The sequence below is a fragment of the Calliphora vicina genome, chromosome 3 (assembly GCF_958450345.1).
Source record: "Calliphora vicina chromosome 3, idCalVici1.1, whole genome shotgun sequence".
Lineage (NCBI taxonomy): Eukaryota > Metazoa > Arthropoda > Insecta > Diptera > Calliphoridae > Calliphora > Calliphora vicina.
The window spans coordinates 103,634,302-103,652,116 of NC_088782.1; the positions used below are offsets into that span (position 1 = coordinate 103,634,302).

Here is a 17,815-nt window from a genome sequence, read left to right on the forward strand (position 1 = left end):
TGATGTGAACGTTTCTTTTTTTGTTGTGAATAATAAAAAATGTGGTAGAATTGGCTGAAATGTAAAAAAAAATTCAAGAAGTTTTTTTTTATCATAACAAATAACGTTGAGTTAAAAGTGCTACCAAGTTTTCATAGTAATAGTTTCAAAATATTCATAGATAGATTCTCACCCTTATTGCGGCTAGCGTAGGCGTTTTACGCCTTTGACAGTTCATACTAGATTAATGATAAAATGCAATCTTCTTCTTTAATCTAGTACGAAACTGTCGATGTTGTAAAACCTCTAAGCCAACCGCGATAAGGGTGAATATTTAAAAGCATCTATTGATTTCTAATATATTGAATCTAGTTTGTTGCATTTATAGAATTTAAACTTGATGAAAATCTACATAAAGTTAATTATTGGGTCCAATTAATGTTTGTACTCTTCATATTCGATATAGGTTCCATTATCGTTAAGAGTTACCAAGTCATAAGAGTATTGTGCTCCATTACGTTCTATTCATAGCTTCATACTCCTTTTGTTGAAGATGATTAAGTATTTTATTACGATCCCTTAATGAAGCCTAAAATTCCCTATTGTCATACTAGATCCTAAAAGAAATGAAATTTCACAAAGGTTTAAGTTAGGTTATGTTACGTGGGTTGCTCGCAAGAGGGCGAGTTCACTCGGAGACCTCGTGGTCCATTGCTGAAAACTCATACAAAAAGTGAGAATAGTTGCCCTCCCTAATTTCGTTAACTATGTGATTCCTGTGGTCCCCTTGGGAACCAGACGGTACTTCTAATAAATCTGATCATATTTACTAGTGACACATCTTTGAGACAGTCCAGATCAAGGAAAAGAGCTCTATCAAGCATAGAGCTGCGCATTCACATAGAAGGTGCTGTACCGATTCCTCCTCCTCATCCAAACAACTTCAACAATAGCTATAACGTGGGTAACCCATATGTTCCGACATGATTATAACCGTAAGAAGCCTAATCGTATTCCTACTAAGAGACAAAAGAGGCCTAGTTCTATCCTCTGTCAGATTGGGCCAGAGTATTTTGGATATTCTACAAGTGATGATATTTGACCACCTTAATTTCGATACGGTTTGAATATCCCTTTGCGCGAGTGATACGTCCAAGAACGACCTGTTGGTTGCGCATTCATCAGATACTTCATTTCCCCGGATGCTCTCATATCCTGAAACCCATATCAACTCGACGTGATGTTGTGTCCATGATTTGATACACTTGAGAAGACGTTTCGACCTAATAACGTTGGAGTTAAGAGCGTTGATTGATGCAAGGCTGTCTAAGTAGATATGTATGGTCGAATTTTCGAGATTCAGTTCCCAGATTCTTCTCGCGGCTATATCGATGGCATAGATCAGGTATCGGGTAATCGAAGAGAACAGAAGGTCCAGTTCATCTGAGAAAATTCCCTATCTGTCTTTGAATCATCTGTGTAGATTGAGATCAGGTCATCTCTTTTACAAAGGTTCCGTACTGCAAATTATTACTTAAAATATTAAAACAAGTAGAACCCAGATAGGAAAACTATATAAAACTGTTCACCTACAATATGTATAATATACATAATTATAGCCAGACTCTCTGTATATGAAGAGATTTCTGAATTCGAAATACTGGCGGTCATTGTAACATTCTTAGATACTGAAAACTCAGAAAGGATGGTCATATTTTCCTGTCTATTCTTGTTGAAATTGTATTCCTGGTAAAAGAAAGAGCATTCAATTTTACACATTTGGCTCCAGTTACACAATCGTTTCAGTTATGGGTATTCCAAACATCACAATATCCAAATATCAAGAAAGACTCTGGAATACTGATGCATTTAAGTAAGTTACGGACTAGTTGACTACAAAAAGTCAAATCGCGATTACGGCTTTGCAATCCTTGTTCCTGAAAAGGAAAACAGCTCTTCACTACCCTTCATCTTTAAACGAGATGGCTGTGTTTAATAAGGATCCTTTGGCACTGGGACATACTAGGGAATAAAAGGAAGTATAATTGGACAGACTGGACAAAACCAAGGTTGGCTACCGTTAACCCTATAATACCCTTTCGGCTCAACTACCTTTACCGTTACCGCTAAGCTACAAAATTTAACAAATAATACTTGTAAACTTATTCTTCATGTTTGTAAATTTTATTAATCATTTAATTGAGGATGAAATTACCGTTACCGAAATAAGAGCAAATAGCGCTAGCGCTAAGTCATCTTTACCAAAATAACTAATAATTGTTACCGAAATAATTCGAATTAGGTTACAGTTACCCTTTAAACATTTCGAATCGGTAGCCAACCTTGGACATAACTTTACGGATTCCACTATATTTGGAATATCTTGCAGAATTAAACTTCATCGAACGAGTGAAAAGTTATAGAGATGGCTCATTAGAAATATGAGATGGCTCATTAGAAATGTTTACAGTATGTCCAGGCAACAGTGATAGGCATTAGAATTCTCGTTCCAGAGAACGAAAACAGTCCTTCACTGTCGTTCATATTTTAACGAAATAGCAGAGGAGTTTAATATACGGATGCTTTGGTTCTGGGACATTCTACGATTCCTTAATAAACTTTCGGAATTCGTGAGTATACATTACAACCTTGTATTCCATGATATCAAAATAACAAAATTGTTCCCGTATCACTGGTGTGTTTCATAGGAATAGTTATATACATATTTTGTCAATTAAGATAATTATGGCTGGTTGCGATCGAATTTCGACTGCACAACTGTCGTGAATGCTATTTCGACCTTGAGACCTTGGAAACTTCCTGAGAATGAAAACAACTCTTGACCGCCATTCATCTCTTCACGACATGGATACCTTCGACACAAAGACCTTACCAGATTGGACATTATCTTATGAATTCATCTAGATTTCGCTGGAGTACTAAATAGTTTGCTTGAGAAGGCTTATCAGAAATAAAAACAACTCTCATCTCTTCACGACATGGAGACTTATTTGTCCTTCGACACATATACCTTGCCAGACTGGACAGTATCTTATGAATTCCTATAGATTTCGCTGGAGGTCTAAGGAGTTTGCTTGAGATGGTTCACCAGAAATGGTTACAGACAACTGTATCTCATTACTTTCGATGCCTAGAATAATCTTGATGAGATTATTAGTCTTTCCTGAACTGTCTTTCCTACGTAATATTAATTAAGAGCATAATATGTACATAAACTTTTTAGGTTCCAGTCACTAATGTATGTATATCGAAAATGATTGGGCCTGGACAGTGAAAAATTAGCTGAATCTAATGGTTCAGGTTGAGACCGATTCTACAGAGTTTAGACTTACAACTTTAATGTAGAGAACTATCAAAATTTCGACTGTTAACTATAAGAAATTATTGGATCTTATTGCTGTTTAGTATTTTTAAATTATAGTAGTTTCGAAGGGCATCAACAAGGTCAAAGTATTAAAGGATATTTGATCAGACCGATATCATCACAGTACTACTGTTTTCCCGAAAATAATGGAGTTCCCGCCGTCAAATTTATTTTCTAGTCGATACTAAACATTGGCTGATACCTTCCAATTAACATTTTTACCAAGATAAGTCTCCTCCATTATACAGATATATTATAAAAAGATTCTAGCAAACCTTACTACATAGTTTTAACAAAATTCAATAACTGCACAGAGAAAATAGATTCGTTGTGATGACCAATCGAATGATTCGTTTATATTTACACATTTTTCGGTTCTAGCAAACGAAAGTAAGTTGAGAAAGAAGAATTACAGTTGGAATATCCCATTTTTTGTCACCCGATCTTAAATTTGTCAGCTTCAACAGAAAAATTCGGTTAATAAGCTACAAATTCGAGTTTCACAACCAAAACTATTCCTTATTATGGATGATGAAACATATGTATGTCAAAATGGACCTCAAACAGCTACCGGAACCAAAATTCAATGTTGCAGAAAAACGAGGTGATACTGACCTATAAACTAACTATAAAAAAATGGATCAATTTGGTAAAAAGGCAATGGTTTGGCAAGAAATTTGCAGCTGTGGTCTGAACAGTACACCTTTTGCTACCTCTTTTTATATATCTATACAAAAGAATGCCTGCAGGAACGTTTGCAGTCTCTTATTAGACGTCACCACTCTTCAGTAAAGTTTTTCTCCCTGTCTTATATGGATCGCTGGACACAATGGGAATCAGGTCAACAGATGAATTGGGGTGCGATGATGGATGAGGAGGCGATCGATCCCTTATCTTTTTTTTCCCTTGAAAAATGCAAGATGATTGTACAGCAGAGACTATATGTGACTTCACAAAACAGGTGGACCAATGAACCATCCTGTGCTATAACAAGGAAGAATTGGCCCGTGTATGATGTCGGCAAGACGAATCTATTTATGGAATTCCATCGTGAGCAAATAAAGATAATTGTATAATTGGGACACATGTCAGAAGACTGGGCCAACTGTAGAAGCTGCCATAATAAAGAAGACAAGGAAACTGTGTTCCACCTATTCTGCCAATGCACGGCTCTGGCAAACTTGATGGAACGTATCCTCGGAATCATATTCATATCGTGTTTAGATGAGCTATGAAGGATGAATCTAAGACGAATCCACTTATTCATCAGAGAATCTGGTTGGTTCACCTCGGAGACAACGGACGTAATATAAATACCCTGCTGTTTACCTCTTGGGTATCACAATGGGATCAGTTTTTAATGGACCCAAGTGAGCTGCTTGATGAGTGCCTGCCCATGGAACCTAACATAATCTAACTCGAAGAAATCAGGTCGTCGTAATAGCACAATATATGAACTTCCTAATTGTCCCCAGCTTCGGCAAATTGAACAATATTGGGCTTTTGTAAAGGGAATGTTAAAGCGAAGTGGTATTGTAATTCTTGAGCGATTTGAAATAATCATAAAAACAAATCACGGATTTTAATAAGAAGGAATTAATTTTAGTTTCTTCTTTCAGCTTTTCGCATTTTGTGATTTTGTAAAATTGCTCAACTTTGGCCCCACCAAGGAATAACCTAATATTACCGAAAAAATTATTTTAAGTAGTTCGATTCTTACTTTATCTATTCCACAAAAAAGATTTTTGATATCGCTCTCTTAGAATTTTCTAGAATTTTTCCAAAAATTGCTCTATTTTTGGGTATTTTTATAAATAAAATCAATTTGTGGTTGAAAGTATTCAATCGTTTGCCATCACTACTAAAGTCATAGAACCTGTAGTATCCCTTACATCGAAAATACCTATTTTCATAAGATTTTAAGCATGGAATTGAAATATAGAAATATGTCAAAAACAGGTCAAATGAGTTAAAGTTCCTAAATCTAAATATATAAAATAGGAATGTGATCTACTGACGGACATCATCGCACAGCCCAATTGAATTTGGAAATTCGATATTCTAGGTGACCAAAATGGGTAAAAATAGTACCAGTAGTATTTCTACACGGGGGAAAAATAGGCCCAAAAGTGGTAAAATTTGACATTTAATATTATTTATTCAAATTAAAAATTAAAATAAAATATCCTTCCAACCACACAAAAAAACCATAAGATGCTATTCGGAACTCAAGTACTACAGTACACATATTTAGGTACTTTTTTGAAATTCATTTCTGCTTTATGTATGTACTTTTATTTATATCTTTCCAATAACACTTGTTTGCCCCCACTGAGATTCGAACCCAGGTTATACGGTTACAGTTCAGTATACTACACCAGAATGTTTATTTTCATATTTAAAATACTAATTTTATTTTCAAATACAGTTTTGCACACAATTCACCATTAGTTGAATTCAAATGGTGTTGAAAATAGCAATTTACCACAAAGTACAAGATTGTCTTTTTAAAACTATAGAAATAATATTATTTATTTTCATTGAATTAGTTTTCTTAAAAAGAATAATTTGTATCTAAAAATTATCCAATGAAACAAACATTTGCAAGTTTGACATCTCAAATTCATCGTTCTTTTGTATGGTCACCTCAAATTAAACACTTAGAGAAATAACTACGACAACTAAACATCCTAAAATAACTTCTTGAATATAAAATATTGAATTTCTTTCCTAAAATTTTATTTTAAAACTCTATGAATGCAAGTGAAAAACTGCAAAAATGAAATGTAGATGAATTTTCTGAATTTTAATGCCAGATGACAAAGGCATTATTATGATTTTTTATAATGATTTTCAAAATTGTTGTATTGTCAACTATTTACATCCCTTGTTTTTTATAATATTTTGGTATTTTATTAATAATATTTTTGTTAAAGTTCTTTTTTTTAAATGTTCTTGTTGTTGTTTTCTAATTCTCTTACAAAAAACTGTATCAGAGTTAATTTTGGAGAAATATTTATTTAAAAAAAAAATTCTATAAGTTTTATGGAGTTTTTGTTTAAATTACGGTTTTATTTAAATATTTTAATTGTATCGTTCTTTTTTAATTATGTTGAGTTTAATTTAGTTTAAATTGTTTACAGGCCAAAAATAAATTTGTTTTTTTTATTTTGTTATTGTTAAAAAAAAGTTATCAAGTATTACAATTTATGTTTTTTGTTTAATTCGTTTATTATTTTTTTTTAGTATTTTTGGAGGGGAGGAAGGTTTTTGTTTGTTAAAATTCATGTTTTTTTTATTATTAGTTTCTGTTTGTTAAATATGGTAGTTTTTAGTTTTCAATATGGAAGTTTTTAAGGTTTACATTTAGTTTTATTTGTTTGCTTTTATTTAATGTTATTTTTCTTTAATTAATTTTCAATAGTTGAGCTTCAATACTGGTTTTTTCTTTGTTTTGTTTGGAATTATTGTTGGAATTATAAATGTTTTTAGGTTTTATTTTACAGAAACTTAAAAATATATTTGAACTTAGATTTTTTTCTTTTGTTTTTTTAATATTCGTTCTGAGTTGGTTTTACAAATAAAATGCAAATGTTTATTATTTTCAATTAATGAATTTAAGCTTTAGTTTTTTTTGTTGGTTTTAATATTTAAATTTTCATAAATGCGTTTTTCTCTAAATAATTTTGTTATGAATTTAAACTAAAATTGAAATTATAGGGGGAAATTTAGTTTAGTATTATATTAAATGAAATAAAATTTTTTGAAACATGTTTGAATGGATTGTAAATCAACTCTAAAAAATCCGGAATGATTTAAATAAGTTATCGATAACATAGTATTCTCAAGAAGAATTTTCTGTTGGTCATTTATAATACAAACAATTTTAATTAAAAACAATTCAATTAAGTTATCGATAACTAAAATTTGTAAAAAATTTCGAACAGTCTGTATCGATAATTTAAATTTAAATTTCAATAGAAAATTTTGTTATCGATAACTGAAATTTCAATAGAAAATTTTGTTATCGTTTAGTAAAATTACTATAAAAAATTTTGATAATTGAAATTTCTATAGATAATGTTCTTATCGTTAACTGAAATTTCTATAGAAAATTTGTTATCGATAACAGAAGTTTCTGTAAAAATTTAGTTATCGATAACAGAAGTTTCTGTAAAAGTTTTGTATCGATAACAGAAATGTTTATAAAAATTTTGTTATCGATAACTAAAATTTCTATAGAAAATTTTGTTATCGACAACTGAAATTTCTACAGAAAATTTTGTAATCGATAACTGAAATTTCTATAGGAAATTTTGTTATCGATAACTGAAATTTCTATAGGAGATTTTGTTATCGATAACTGAAATTTCTATAGTAAATTTTGTTATCGATAACTGAAAATTCTATAGAAATGTTTTTATATAACGGAAATTTCTATTGACATTTTTGTTATCGATAAATGAAATTACGACGGAAATTTTTTTTTTATCGACAACTGAAATATTTATAGAAAATTTTGTTATCGATAACTGAAATTTCTTTTGCATATTTTGTTATCGATAACTGCAATTTCTATAAAAAATTTTGTTATCGATAACTGGAATTTCAATAGAAATTTCTATACAAAATTTTATTATCGACAACTGAAATTTCTACAGAATTTTTGTTATCGATAACTGAAATTTCTATAGAAAATTTTGTTATCGGTAACTGAACTTCTATAGAAAATTTTGTTGTCGATAATTGCAATTTCTATAAAAAATTTTGTTATCGATAACTGGAATTTCTATAGGAAATTTTGTTATCGATAACTGAAATTTCTATAGGAGATTTTGTTATCGATAACTGAAATTTCTATAGGAGATTTTGTTATCGATAACTGAAATTTCTATAGGAGATTTTGTTATCGATAACTGAAATTTCTATAGGAAATTTTGTTATCGATAACTGAAAATTCTATAGAAATTTTTTTATCGATAACGGAAATTTCTATTGACATTTTTGTTATCGATAAATGAAATTTCTACGGAAATTTTTTTTTTATCGACAACTGAAATATTTATAGAAAATTTTGTTATCGATAACTGAAATTTCTTTTGCATATTTTGTTATCGATAAGTGAAATTTCTTTTGAATATTTTGTTATCGATAACTGAAATTTCTATTGAATATTTTGTTATCGATAACTGATATTTCAATAGAAAATTTTGTTATCGATAGCTGAAACTTCTATAGAAAATTTTGTTATCGATAACTGCAATTTCTATAAAAAATTTTGTTATCGATAACTGGAATTTCAATAGAAATTTCTATAAAAAATTTTATTATCGACAACTGAAATTTCTACGAATGTTTGTTATCGATAACTGAAATTTCTATAGAAAATTTTGTTATCGGTAACTGAACTTCTATAGAAAATTTTGTTATCGGTAACTGAACTTCTATAGAAAATTTTGTTATCGATAATAGCAATTTCTATAAAAAGTTTTGTTATCGATAACTGGAATTTCAATAGAAATTTCTATAAAAAAATTTATTATCGACAACTGAAATTTCTATAGAAAATTTTGTTATCGATAACAAAAATTTCAGAATTTTCTATATAAAATTTTGTTATCGATAAATGAAATTTCTATATAAAATTTGTTATCGATAACTAAAATTTCTACAGAAAATTTTGTTATCGATAACTGAGATTTCTATAGAAATTTCAGAATTTTTTATATAAAATTTTGTTATCGATAAATGAAATTTCTATATAAATTTTGTTATCGATAACTGAATTTTCTTTCGATAATTGAATTTTTTTTCAATAAGTGAAATTTCTTTAAAAATTTAGTTATCGATAACTGATATTTCTTTAAAAGATATTGTTATCGATAACTGAAATTTCTTTAAAAAAATTTGTTATCGATAACATAATTCAGTATTTTCTCTAGAATAATGAATTATTTATAAATAAATTTTGTTATCCAAAAATATTTTTCCATAATATTCAGAAAGTTTTAAAATTTTCCTCAAATTCTTGAGCTTATCAAAAAAATAAAGCTTTATTTTAAATAAAAAATTAATAGAATCAATTAAATATTTATAAATTATTTACAGGTTGAATTATTTTGTTTTGTTCTAATTAGAAAATAATTTTATTTATTTAATTTTTTGTTTTATATTTGATGTTGTTTTGTAATTGTTTTTTTTTTGCCTAAGAGATTTGGGTACAGTAAATCTCTTGTTAACACACCCTGCTGGGCGATGTCCACCAAAACTTAATAATTGTTGTTATTAAAAAGTTTTTTTAACAGTCCTGCAAATAAAATAAACAAAATTAATACAATTTAATCGAAATTAATTAAAAATATGCTTGCTACTCACTTCATTTAATGCTGTGCAAATTTTGTTTAACAAAAATAATTGTAATTGGTTTTTTCAATAGTTTTTGTTATACATTTGTTTTTATCGTTTGTCTTAAAGTAGATTAAAAATCTAAATTGAAATTCAGTTTAATGCAGGAGTCGTAGAGAAGCAATTTGCGTTCTCAAACAAACCATTCATCTTTTTGGGCAGCGCCGACAGCATTGGCCGCATTTTGGGCAGCCGCATTGTTGACGGCGATATTGGTTTGGGATAATCCTAGATTATTAACTGAATTTGTATTTAGATCTTGACCTAATTGACGAAATTTGCCAAGCACAAGATGGGACGGACTTTGGTGGCCATCTTCAAGTAATTGCGTTGCATGCGGTGGTACCCGGTGTATGGTCCCGCAGGGTGATGCCAGTTTCCCGACGTGGGCGGTAATTGTGTGTGTTCTCTCGTCAATGTACCGCCATGTGTGTAGTGCAGATGTTTCGACGACCCGTTTGTCTCAGCCAAATTATGATGTACTGCAAACAAGAGGTACAGCAAAATTATGAAAAATGTTTTATTAAATTTATATTAATTGTGCTGATGTAATGATGGAGTGGGAGTAGAAGGAATTTCACTTACATTGTATGGCCGTATTTTGTTGGTTATTGGTTTCTTCTTGTCGCCGACACACGCATATTGTTATGCCCACGATGGCCGCACTTAATATCAGCAGGATACTAACCACAATCATGACGAACCATGTCATATCCATGCCAAACACTGTACTGGAGGTCTCACCTGCAAAACGCATAAAAAAAAGAAATCACAAAATATTTACTAGCAAATAATGAAAATTAATTGTTATAAAATGTTGTTGTGTTGCTTGGTGAGGCCGAGTATTATTAATCATTTGCTTTAGAAATGTTTAGAGATGGAAATGAAGTCTTAATTCTTATGAAAAGTTCATAAAATAATTTCTTAACTTTCTTATTGTTTAGATTAAATTGAATTTTAGTTGAAAATGCTAAGGCAAAAAGATGGTAGTTAAAGGAAACTGGTTATAGAAAAGTTAAGGGGACAATAGTAAAAATTAATTTCAGAATTTTTAGAAAATACGAGTTTCTGCAGAGAAAAACTTTTTCATTAAAAAGGTTCTGTTGTTTAAATTTTACTGAATTATTTTGGATAAATCGTAGCAGTGATATGTTTTTCATTTACATGATATTTAGTTAAAAAAATCCAAAAGTTTCCATATTAAAAATTCAGAATACTGTATTCTAGAAGGCCAATTGTCTGTCAAATGATGAAATGTCAAGAATTTAGTTGTCATCATTTATAATTTATTGAGTAAAAACTAAAAATTGCCCTTCATTCGGAAGAGCATCGCAAGCACACAAACTTCACCCTTTAAAAGGCATCTAAGAACATTAAGCCAAGAGGGTCAAAGGACGATAAGAATATCTTATGGTACCTGGTCACGTAGTGCGAAGGCTAAGGCCATAGATTTCGCTGAACATTTAAGAAATGTGTTCCAACCAAACCCAACAACATACAATTTTGTATTATAAATCTTAGTTTAGAATAAATATGTCCAGGAAATTTTAAAAATTTTAAATATTTTTAGGTAAATAAAATTAATTTTTTTCCAAATTTTTTTAAATTTTTTGGAAAAAAAAATTTTTCGAATTATTTTTTTAATTTTTTAAAATTTTAAAAAATGTCTTTTTGTTTTTAATTTTTTTTTTATATTCTGCGAAAAAAAAACTTTTTGTGAAAAAAAAATTCGGGTTAAACAATATTTTTTCCGATTTTGACCCATTGTAGGTCCAACTTACTATGGTGTTATATACGTCGTTGCAATGGTCTTTAAAATATCTATCATTAGATATCCATATTGTCTGTATTAATGACTTAGTAATCCAGATATAGGTAAAAAATAGGTCAAAATCGAGGTTGTCCTGGTTTTTTTCTCGATTTTAAATAGCAACAGAGCCGGAAGAATTTCGGAGATATTGATGTATGACTCGTGTATGTAAGTTATTTTGGGGCTTCCGCTATCTATAAGGATTCAGAATATATATACTTAATAGGGTAGGAAAATTATATTGTGGAAATTACAGTGGTTTAGAAACATTTTTCTTGGAAATAATTCGGTATCATGGCAAATATTAGATATATTGTTACAAAATTTCACACGCTTTGAGCTGAGGTATTTTCGAGTTAATTTACGATTGTTCAGCTTCCTAGCTGTAATAGGGGCCAGTGCATAGAACCTCAAAATTGGTCACCTCAGGTCTAAATTTTTGTTTTAAAAAAATCGCCAAAAATCCATTTATGATCCGAACGAGCTGTAATTTTAAATATAAATAGTCCTTGAGAAGATCTACAAAAACCCAAAAATCCATTTATGATCCGAATGAGCTGTAATTTTAAATATAAATAGTTCTTGGGAAGGTCTACATAAAATATGCTTACAAGTGTGAATACGCTTTATATGAAAAAACCTACAAATTTGTCAAAGGGGGCAAGGTTTGTGGAACTTCTGAGGAGTAAATAAAGGCTCTTTATATAAGTATTTCATACCTTTAAAAACATTATAACTTCAGGATTGATATTTTAATAAAATTAAATAATTTTATAAAATTTTGGGACTTCATTTTCCTTAAAAACTAAAAAATTATAATATGGTGATTTTCCACGAATAAAAATATAAAATTTGACTTAATGTAAAATTTTAATAGTTAAAGATATCATAACAAAATGTAAAACCAATATAGACTCAAATGTCCTTAAATCAATGGCATTAGAGTTTTTGACAGTTTTATTTGCAAATACCGAAATTTCTAAAACGTGGAAAATGTCTTCCAAAAACTGAGTTTTTTAGAAAAATGCCTACTGTAACGTTATTTACCGTGTGATAGTAAAACTACTTAGTAAGTATTTAAGAAACATATGGTGTTATACAAATGTGGAGCTTTTTTTGTGGATCGGTGCTTTGCCTTTTTAAAATTTTTTACTCAAACCGAATTTTTTTTTTTAAAATTGGCCAAGTTTGGATAGGTCTGGGGGGTGATATGTCCGCTTAAATGAGCAAAATTTTTCTTTATATGCGTTTGCAATAAGTTATCTTTCCGGATCATATAAAAATTATATATAGTCCCGAAGAAAATTTTTTTCTACAAAAGAAAAAATATATGGGCTTTTTTGGGAAAAAAACGTAAAAAATACAACCCTTTTTACAAGTTCCAACTTTGGATGCGTATAACTTTTTATAGAGAACAGATAACTGTTAGCAAGTTGTTTTTATTTAATTTTATCTCCAATATAGCTGTTATTTAAAATTTCGACCCCCCGTAGGCCCGCCATATCTAAAAAACCATGAAAAAATCTAGCAAAATTAAAAAAAATAAATCAATTAACCTGAATATCTCTTCAACTAATAGAGATAACTTTTACTTGTAAGCATATTTTTTTTAAACCTTCTCAAGGATTATTTATATTTAAAATTTCATTTCATTCGGATCATAAATGGATTTTTGACGATTTTTTTTTTTAAATTTTAGACCCGAGGTGACCATGTTTGAGAGGCTATGCACTGGCCCCAATTATCGCTAGAAAGCTGAGCAAACGTAAATCAAGTCGAAATCTCCTCAGCTTAAACCATGTGAAATTTCGTAACAATATCTCCAATATTTCCCAAGATACCTAATTATTTCCAAAAAAGTTTCTAAACCACTGAGCGAAGGTGAAGGGTATACAAATAAAGCTCTGCTGATTCTCATAGTCGTATGATTAATATTATTTATTACCTACATCACATTTATATTTATCATACGCTCTATAATCAAAATTTATAAACAATACATATATCATGGAAAGTATGGGGACTAGAGATGAGCGATCCCGTGATTTTTGAAGAACGTAGTTCTCAGTGAACGTGATTTATAAATCACTGTTCTTTTAAACAGTGACTGTGATCACGTTTTGTCTATGTTAAGCAAAATAACAATTATGTTACGAAGAATACATTATGTATTATTTTCATTCTTAAATCTGTTCTTATGTTAACCAAAAACTAATATTTGCTGATTTAAAAACGTCTGTTAAAAAAACATAGGAAAATAACAGAATTAAGCAAATGCAACAAAATGTTAAGAGAACTGATATGTTACTAATATTTTATTTTACTTATACACTGTGTTGGAGATATATTAATTTATGCGCCTAAAATATGCAGTAACTGTTGTTACCAGTGAATGTTGAAATATATAAAAGAACGACATTTAACAGTTTGTTGAAATACGTAAAAGAACGACATTAAAAGTACCTGTTACTTTCTCCATTTGTTACCAGTGATTTTTTAAAAACGTTACCAGTGAATGTTGAATAATATAAAAGAACGACATTTAACAGTATGTTGAAAAATGTGGAGTAACGATATTAAAAGTACCTGTTACTACAGTTGTTCCAGTGATTTTTCTAAAACGTTACCAGTGAATGTTGAAAAATATTAAGGAACGATATTTAACAGTATGTTGAAAATATGAAAGAACGACTTAAATGTACCTGTTACTTGCAATATTCAGTAACTGTTGTTACCAGTGATTTTTCAATCACAGTGATTAAATCACAGGTATGGAAATATCGCTCATCTCTAATGGGGACACACCATGGGGTTCCAGGGGGTGTTCCACTAGCATGGGTGGGTAGGCCCTCAAAAGTTAGTGGTGTCGGTCATACATTTAGTCTCGATTGGGACATTTTAAATGGGTGAAAGTGGGATTTTTCAAAATTTGAGCTTTGCGTCAAAATAAGAAACATCTGAATTCATTTTAGAGGTATGGTTCCTTGGGCAAAGTTTCTTAATTTGATCCCTAGAGTACGATTTTCCTTGTCACTTGGGCGATTTTTAAATCGACCCGCCCTAATGACCATAATATGTTCTGAAGTAGTATATTTTGTGGGTCTACGAACAATATATCGATAATCCATAGACTAAATAAAAAAAAAATAAATAAAAATGTTACAAACGGAAGGACAAAATAAATGTATTCCCATCTTTTTTGATTTTCCCAAAATAACTTGTTTGGATCATAGTAAAATGTACTAAACAGTACTTTGTGCCCTTAAAATATCCCCAACTTCCCAACAGGAAGTAAACGAATTTAAATAATCCTAAATATATGCAATACATTTTGCACAACAATTTAACTGCAAATTAAATAAAAACCCATACAAATGAAATATAATTATTCATTTTATAGAGAGAGATAGAGTGAGAAAAAAAACAAATAATAAACATCACATCACTTCCAGCAATATAAGTTAATAATCAATTACATTATAATTTAAACAAAAATGTGCTGATAAACAAAAACTCAATACGTGTAATAACAATAATGACAATCATCATGAATGCAAGTATCAATTTTAATGCCAGTGTGTATTGTATGAATGAATCCTATAAACAAATTTATAAATGATAATAAATTCATGTATACAACATTTAACACCAAACAAAAATAAAAACAAAAATAATATTATAAAAACAAAACGTAATAAAAACAAGTGAAATCAGAAAAAGTAACAAACTAAATACAATTACGAAAATTATGTAAAATGAGAAAAAAAGAAGAAATTTCTGCTTGTGCTGATGTTTGCTACCAACTGAATCTGTATAAATACAAATGGGGGGGAAAAATATTCACTAGTACTCGCATTATCTCTGCACTTATGTTAATGTAGCAGTAGTAGTTGTCTACTTACTACATTTTACAATTGCACACATGTGTGCCCCAGCACAGTAGTTATTTACAACCACTGCACAGTCTATGATAATGATAAAATATGCAGCAGTGATAGTTTAACTCACTCACTCACCAATTCACTATCAGTTGCAGCAGTTATTTGCTGTTTTAAAGTGAATATTTTTTCGTTATTTTCTTTTTTTTCTTTTGATTGTATAGAGTTCAACTTGTACTTACTTTGGCATAAATTATGCACCGATTCATCGGAATTATCGCTACAATGATTAATACCATCACACAGCAAATCGGGATGTATACAAAAACCATTTGAGCCACAGGTGAAATCCTTACATGTATGTTCTAAAAATGTGAAAAAAAAGAGAGAAAGAAATACACATAATTTAGTTGCGGTAAAGAAAGTCGAAGTTGAAGTAAAAGTAATATATTTTTGTTTAACTATAATTTAGTAGTTTAAGTGTGAAAATTTGGCGTTGAAAAGGGAGGAAAGAAAAAAATATTTAAGTATAGGAGGGTGTTTTTAGAGATATGATTTTTTTCTTAACAACCTATCAAAAAATTCAATTTCTTTTCTGGAAAAAATGTTGCCTTTTTTGCAAAACAGTGGATATCTATTAGTCACATATGAATCTACATTATATGACTGTAATATATATCATATTATCACATATATATTACTTATGATAGCTCATGAAAATACCTTTAATTTGTTACCACATATGGCAAGTTTCAAAGTGTAATATTTTACATATGAGCTTTTTTCGAGAGGGCAGAAAAAGTGCAACATTTCTTGCCGGAAAAGAAAATGGCATACGTCTGCTGTATGGTTCACTAACAGACCATTATAGATGAAACTATATTCTGTATAAGATGTAAGTTAATATAAAAATCATTCATAGCCAGCAAAATCATTCATAGCCTTTCACAAAGAATTTTTTTCTGATAACACAATAGCAGCTGAAGTCTTGAATAAATAAGTACTTATATAGCCGTTATAAAATAAGTCATTATTCAACTAATTCTAAGTAATGACCCGAAGTACTTCAGTCAAAGGCTAAGGCCAACCTGCCAGTAATTACTCTACAATTTGAAACATCGGTGAAGTATCTTTCAGCAATGTTGCTTCACATCCTATTGGTCCGCGTGGAAAATAAATCTCAGATCTTGGATTTGAACATTGTTTTAGCAACTGACTGCTTCACATTTCAACCCATTTAAGGAGCATCTTACGTCAGCAACAGTTCGTGGTCAGAAAATTACGCTGCTTTTCACTCTCATGACAAGCATTAAATCAGTAATACTACACCTATTTTAACTTGGAACGCACCGAGAAAGAAATTGCAATAGTTGCAAGCATTTATTGACTGCTGCTTCTGACAAATAATCCCGTCATTTGGCCATATATGATCTCCAAGGAAACTCTTTGGGCAATTACAAATCAAGAGTACGTCATTGCGGAAATTCTGCTCCCGCACAAGAGAACGACTGTCAAATACATGTAAATGTTGAGGTCGTGGAAGCAGATGTAGATAACTCGAAGTTACGGTCCTAAGCTTCATTTAGATAATATACTTTCAACGTATAATTAATCAGCGTCTTTGACATCGTTATAATCAGGACAAGTTTTTCAAGCTTTTTGCTTCAAAAGTAGGCTTTTACATACTTCGCAACTGTAATTTGTACACGGACATTTCCAAATAGTAGTATACATTTCGGTCTCTCTCTCTCTCTCTAAGCCAATGAAGAAGAAGGATTATGTTCGCACACATTGCCATAATGTTCACTCAGCTCGTCGCCAGCAGGGATTTCATAATATGCGCAGTACCACTTGAGTATAAACTGTCATAGCGAATCGGATCTTACTGGGCTTGAACTAGCAGAGGCCATGAGAACAGACGATCCTTGTGGCGCTCGACCTGTAGAAGTGCTTTAATACTGTCATTCACTATAAATTCTTCCAGGACATCTGCAATTCAAAAATCCGCAAAAACGGATGATTACGTTAGTCATTCATACAGTTTAGAGACTACCATTCAAAACCTCGTAAAGTTAAACCAGGAAGGAGTTCCTCAGGGCAGTAGCCTCTCTTTTTTAACTACTACCTCTGTAATCACCCGGTGAATTCAATGGCCCACAACTAAATGAAATATGCATTATGGTAAAAAGTTATCAGCTTTAAATTCACAACTTCTTCACTGCAAAAAGTCTGCACATACTATCCACAACATGAAGGAGGTAGATTTCAAACTCAGCTTCTTAGTCGATGGAGTACCAATTACGAGACTGAGCCACGGAAGCAATTTTGATAGTACTTTAAACTCATTAGCGCAAGCCT

General features: G+C 30.5%; 1 protein-coding gene across 1 annotated transcript in view; it reads right to left on the reverse strand.

Moving 5' to 3' along the window:
- Nucleotides 1-9,432: 9,432 nt before the first annotated feature.
- loaf (lost and found) overlaps nucleotides 9,433-17,815 on the reverse strand; it is a 188,488-nt gene continuing 180,105 nt past the window's right edge. Inside the window, exons 4-7 of the mRNA XM_065503718.1 lie at nucleotides 15,700-15,822; nucleotides 10,355-10,513; nucleotides 9,740-10,251; nucleotides 9,433-9,671 (exon numbers count right to left, since the gene is read on the reverse strand). Of these exons, the coding sequence (XP_065359790.1) occupies nucleotides 10,034-10,251; nucleotides 10,355-10,513; nucleotides 15,700-15,822 (500 nt within the window). The 3' untranslated portion in view covers nucleotides 9,433-9,671; nucleotides 9,740-10,033. The remainder of the gene's footprint in view (nucleotides 9,672-9,739; nucleotides 10,252-10,354; nucleotides 10,514-15,699; nucleotides 15,823-17,815) is intronic.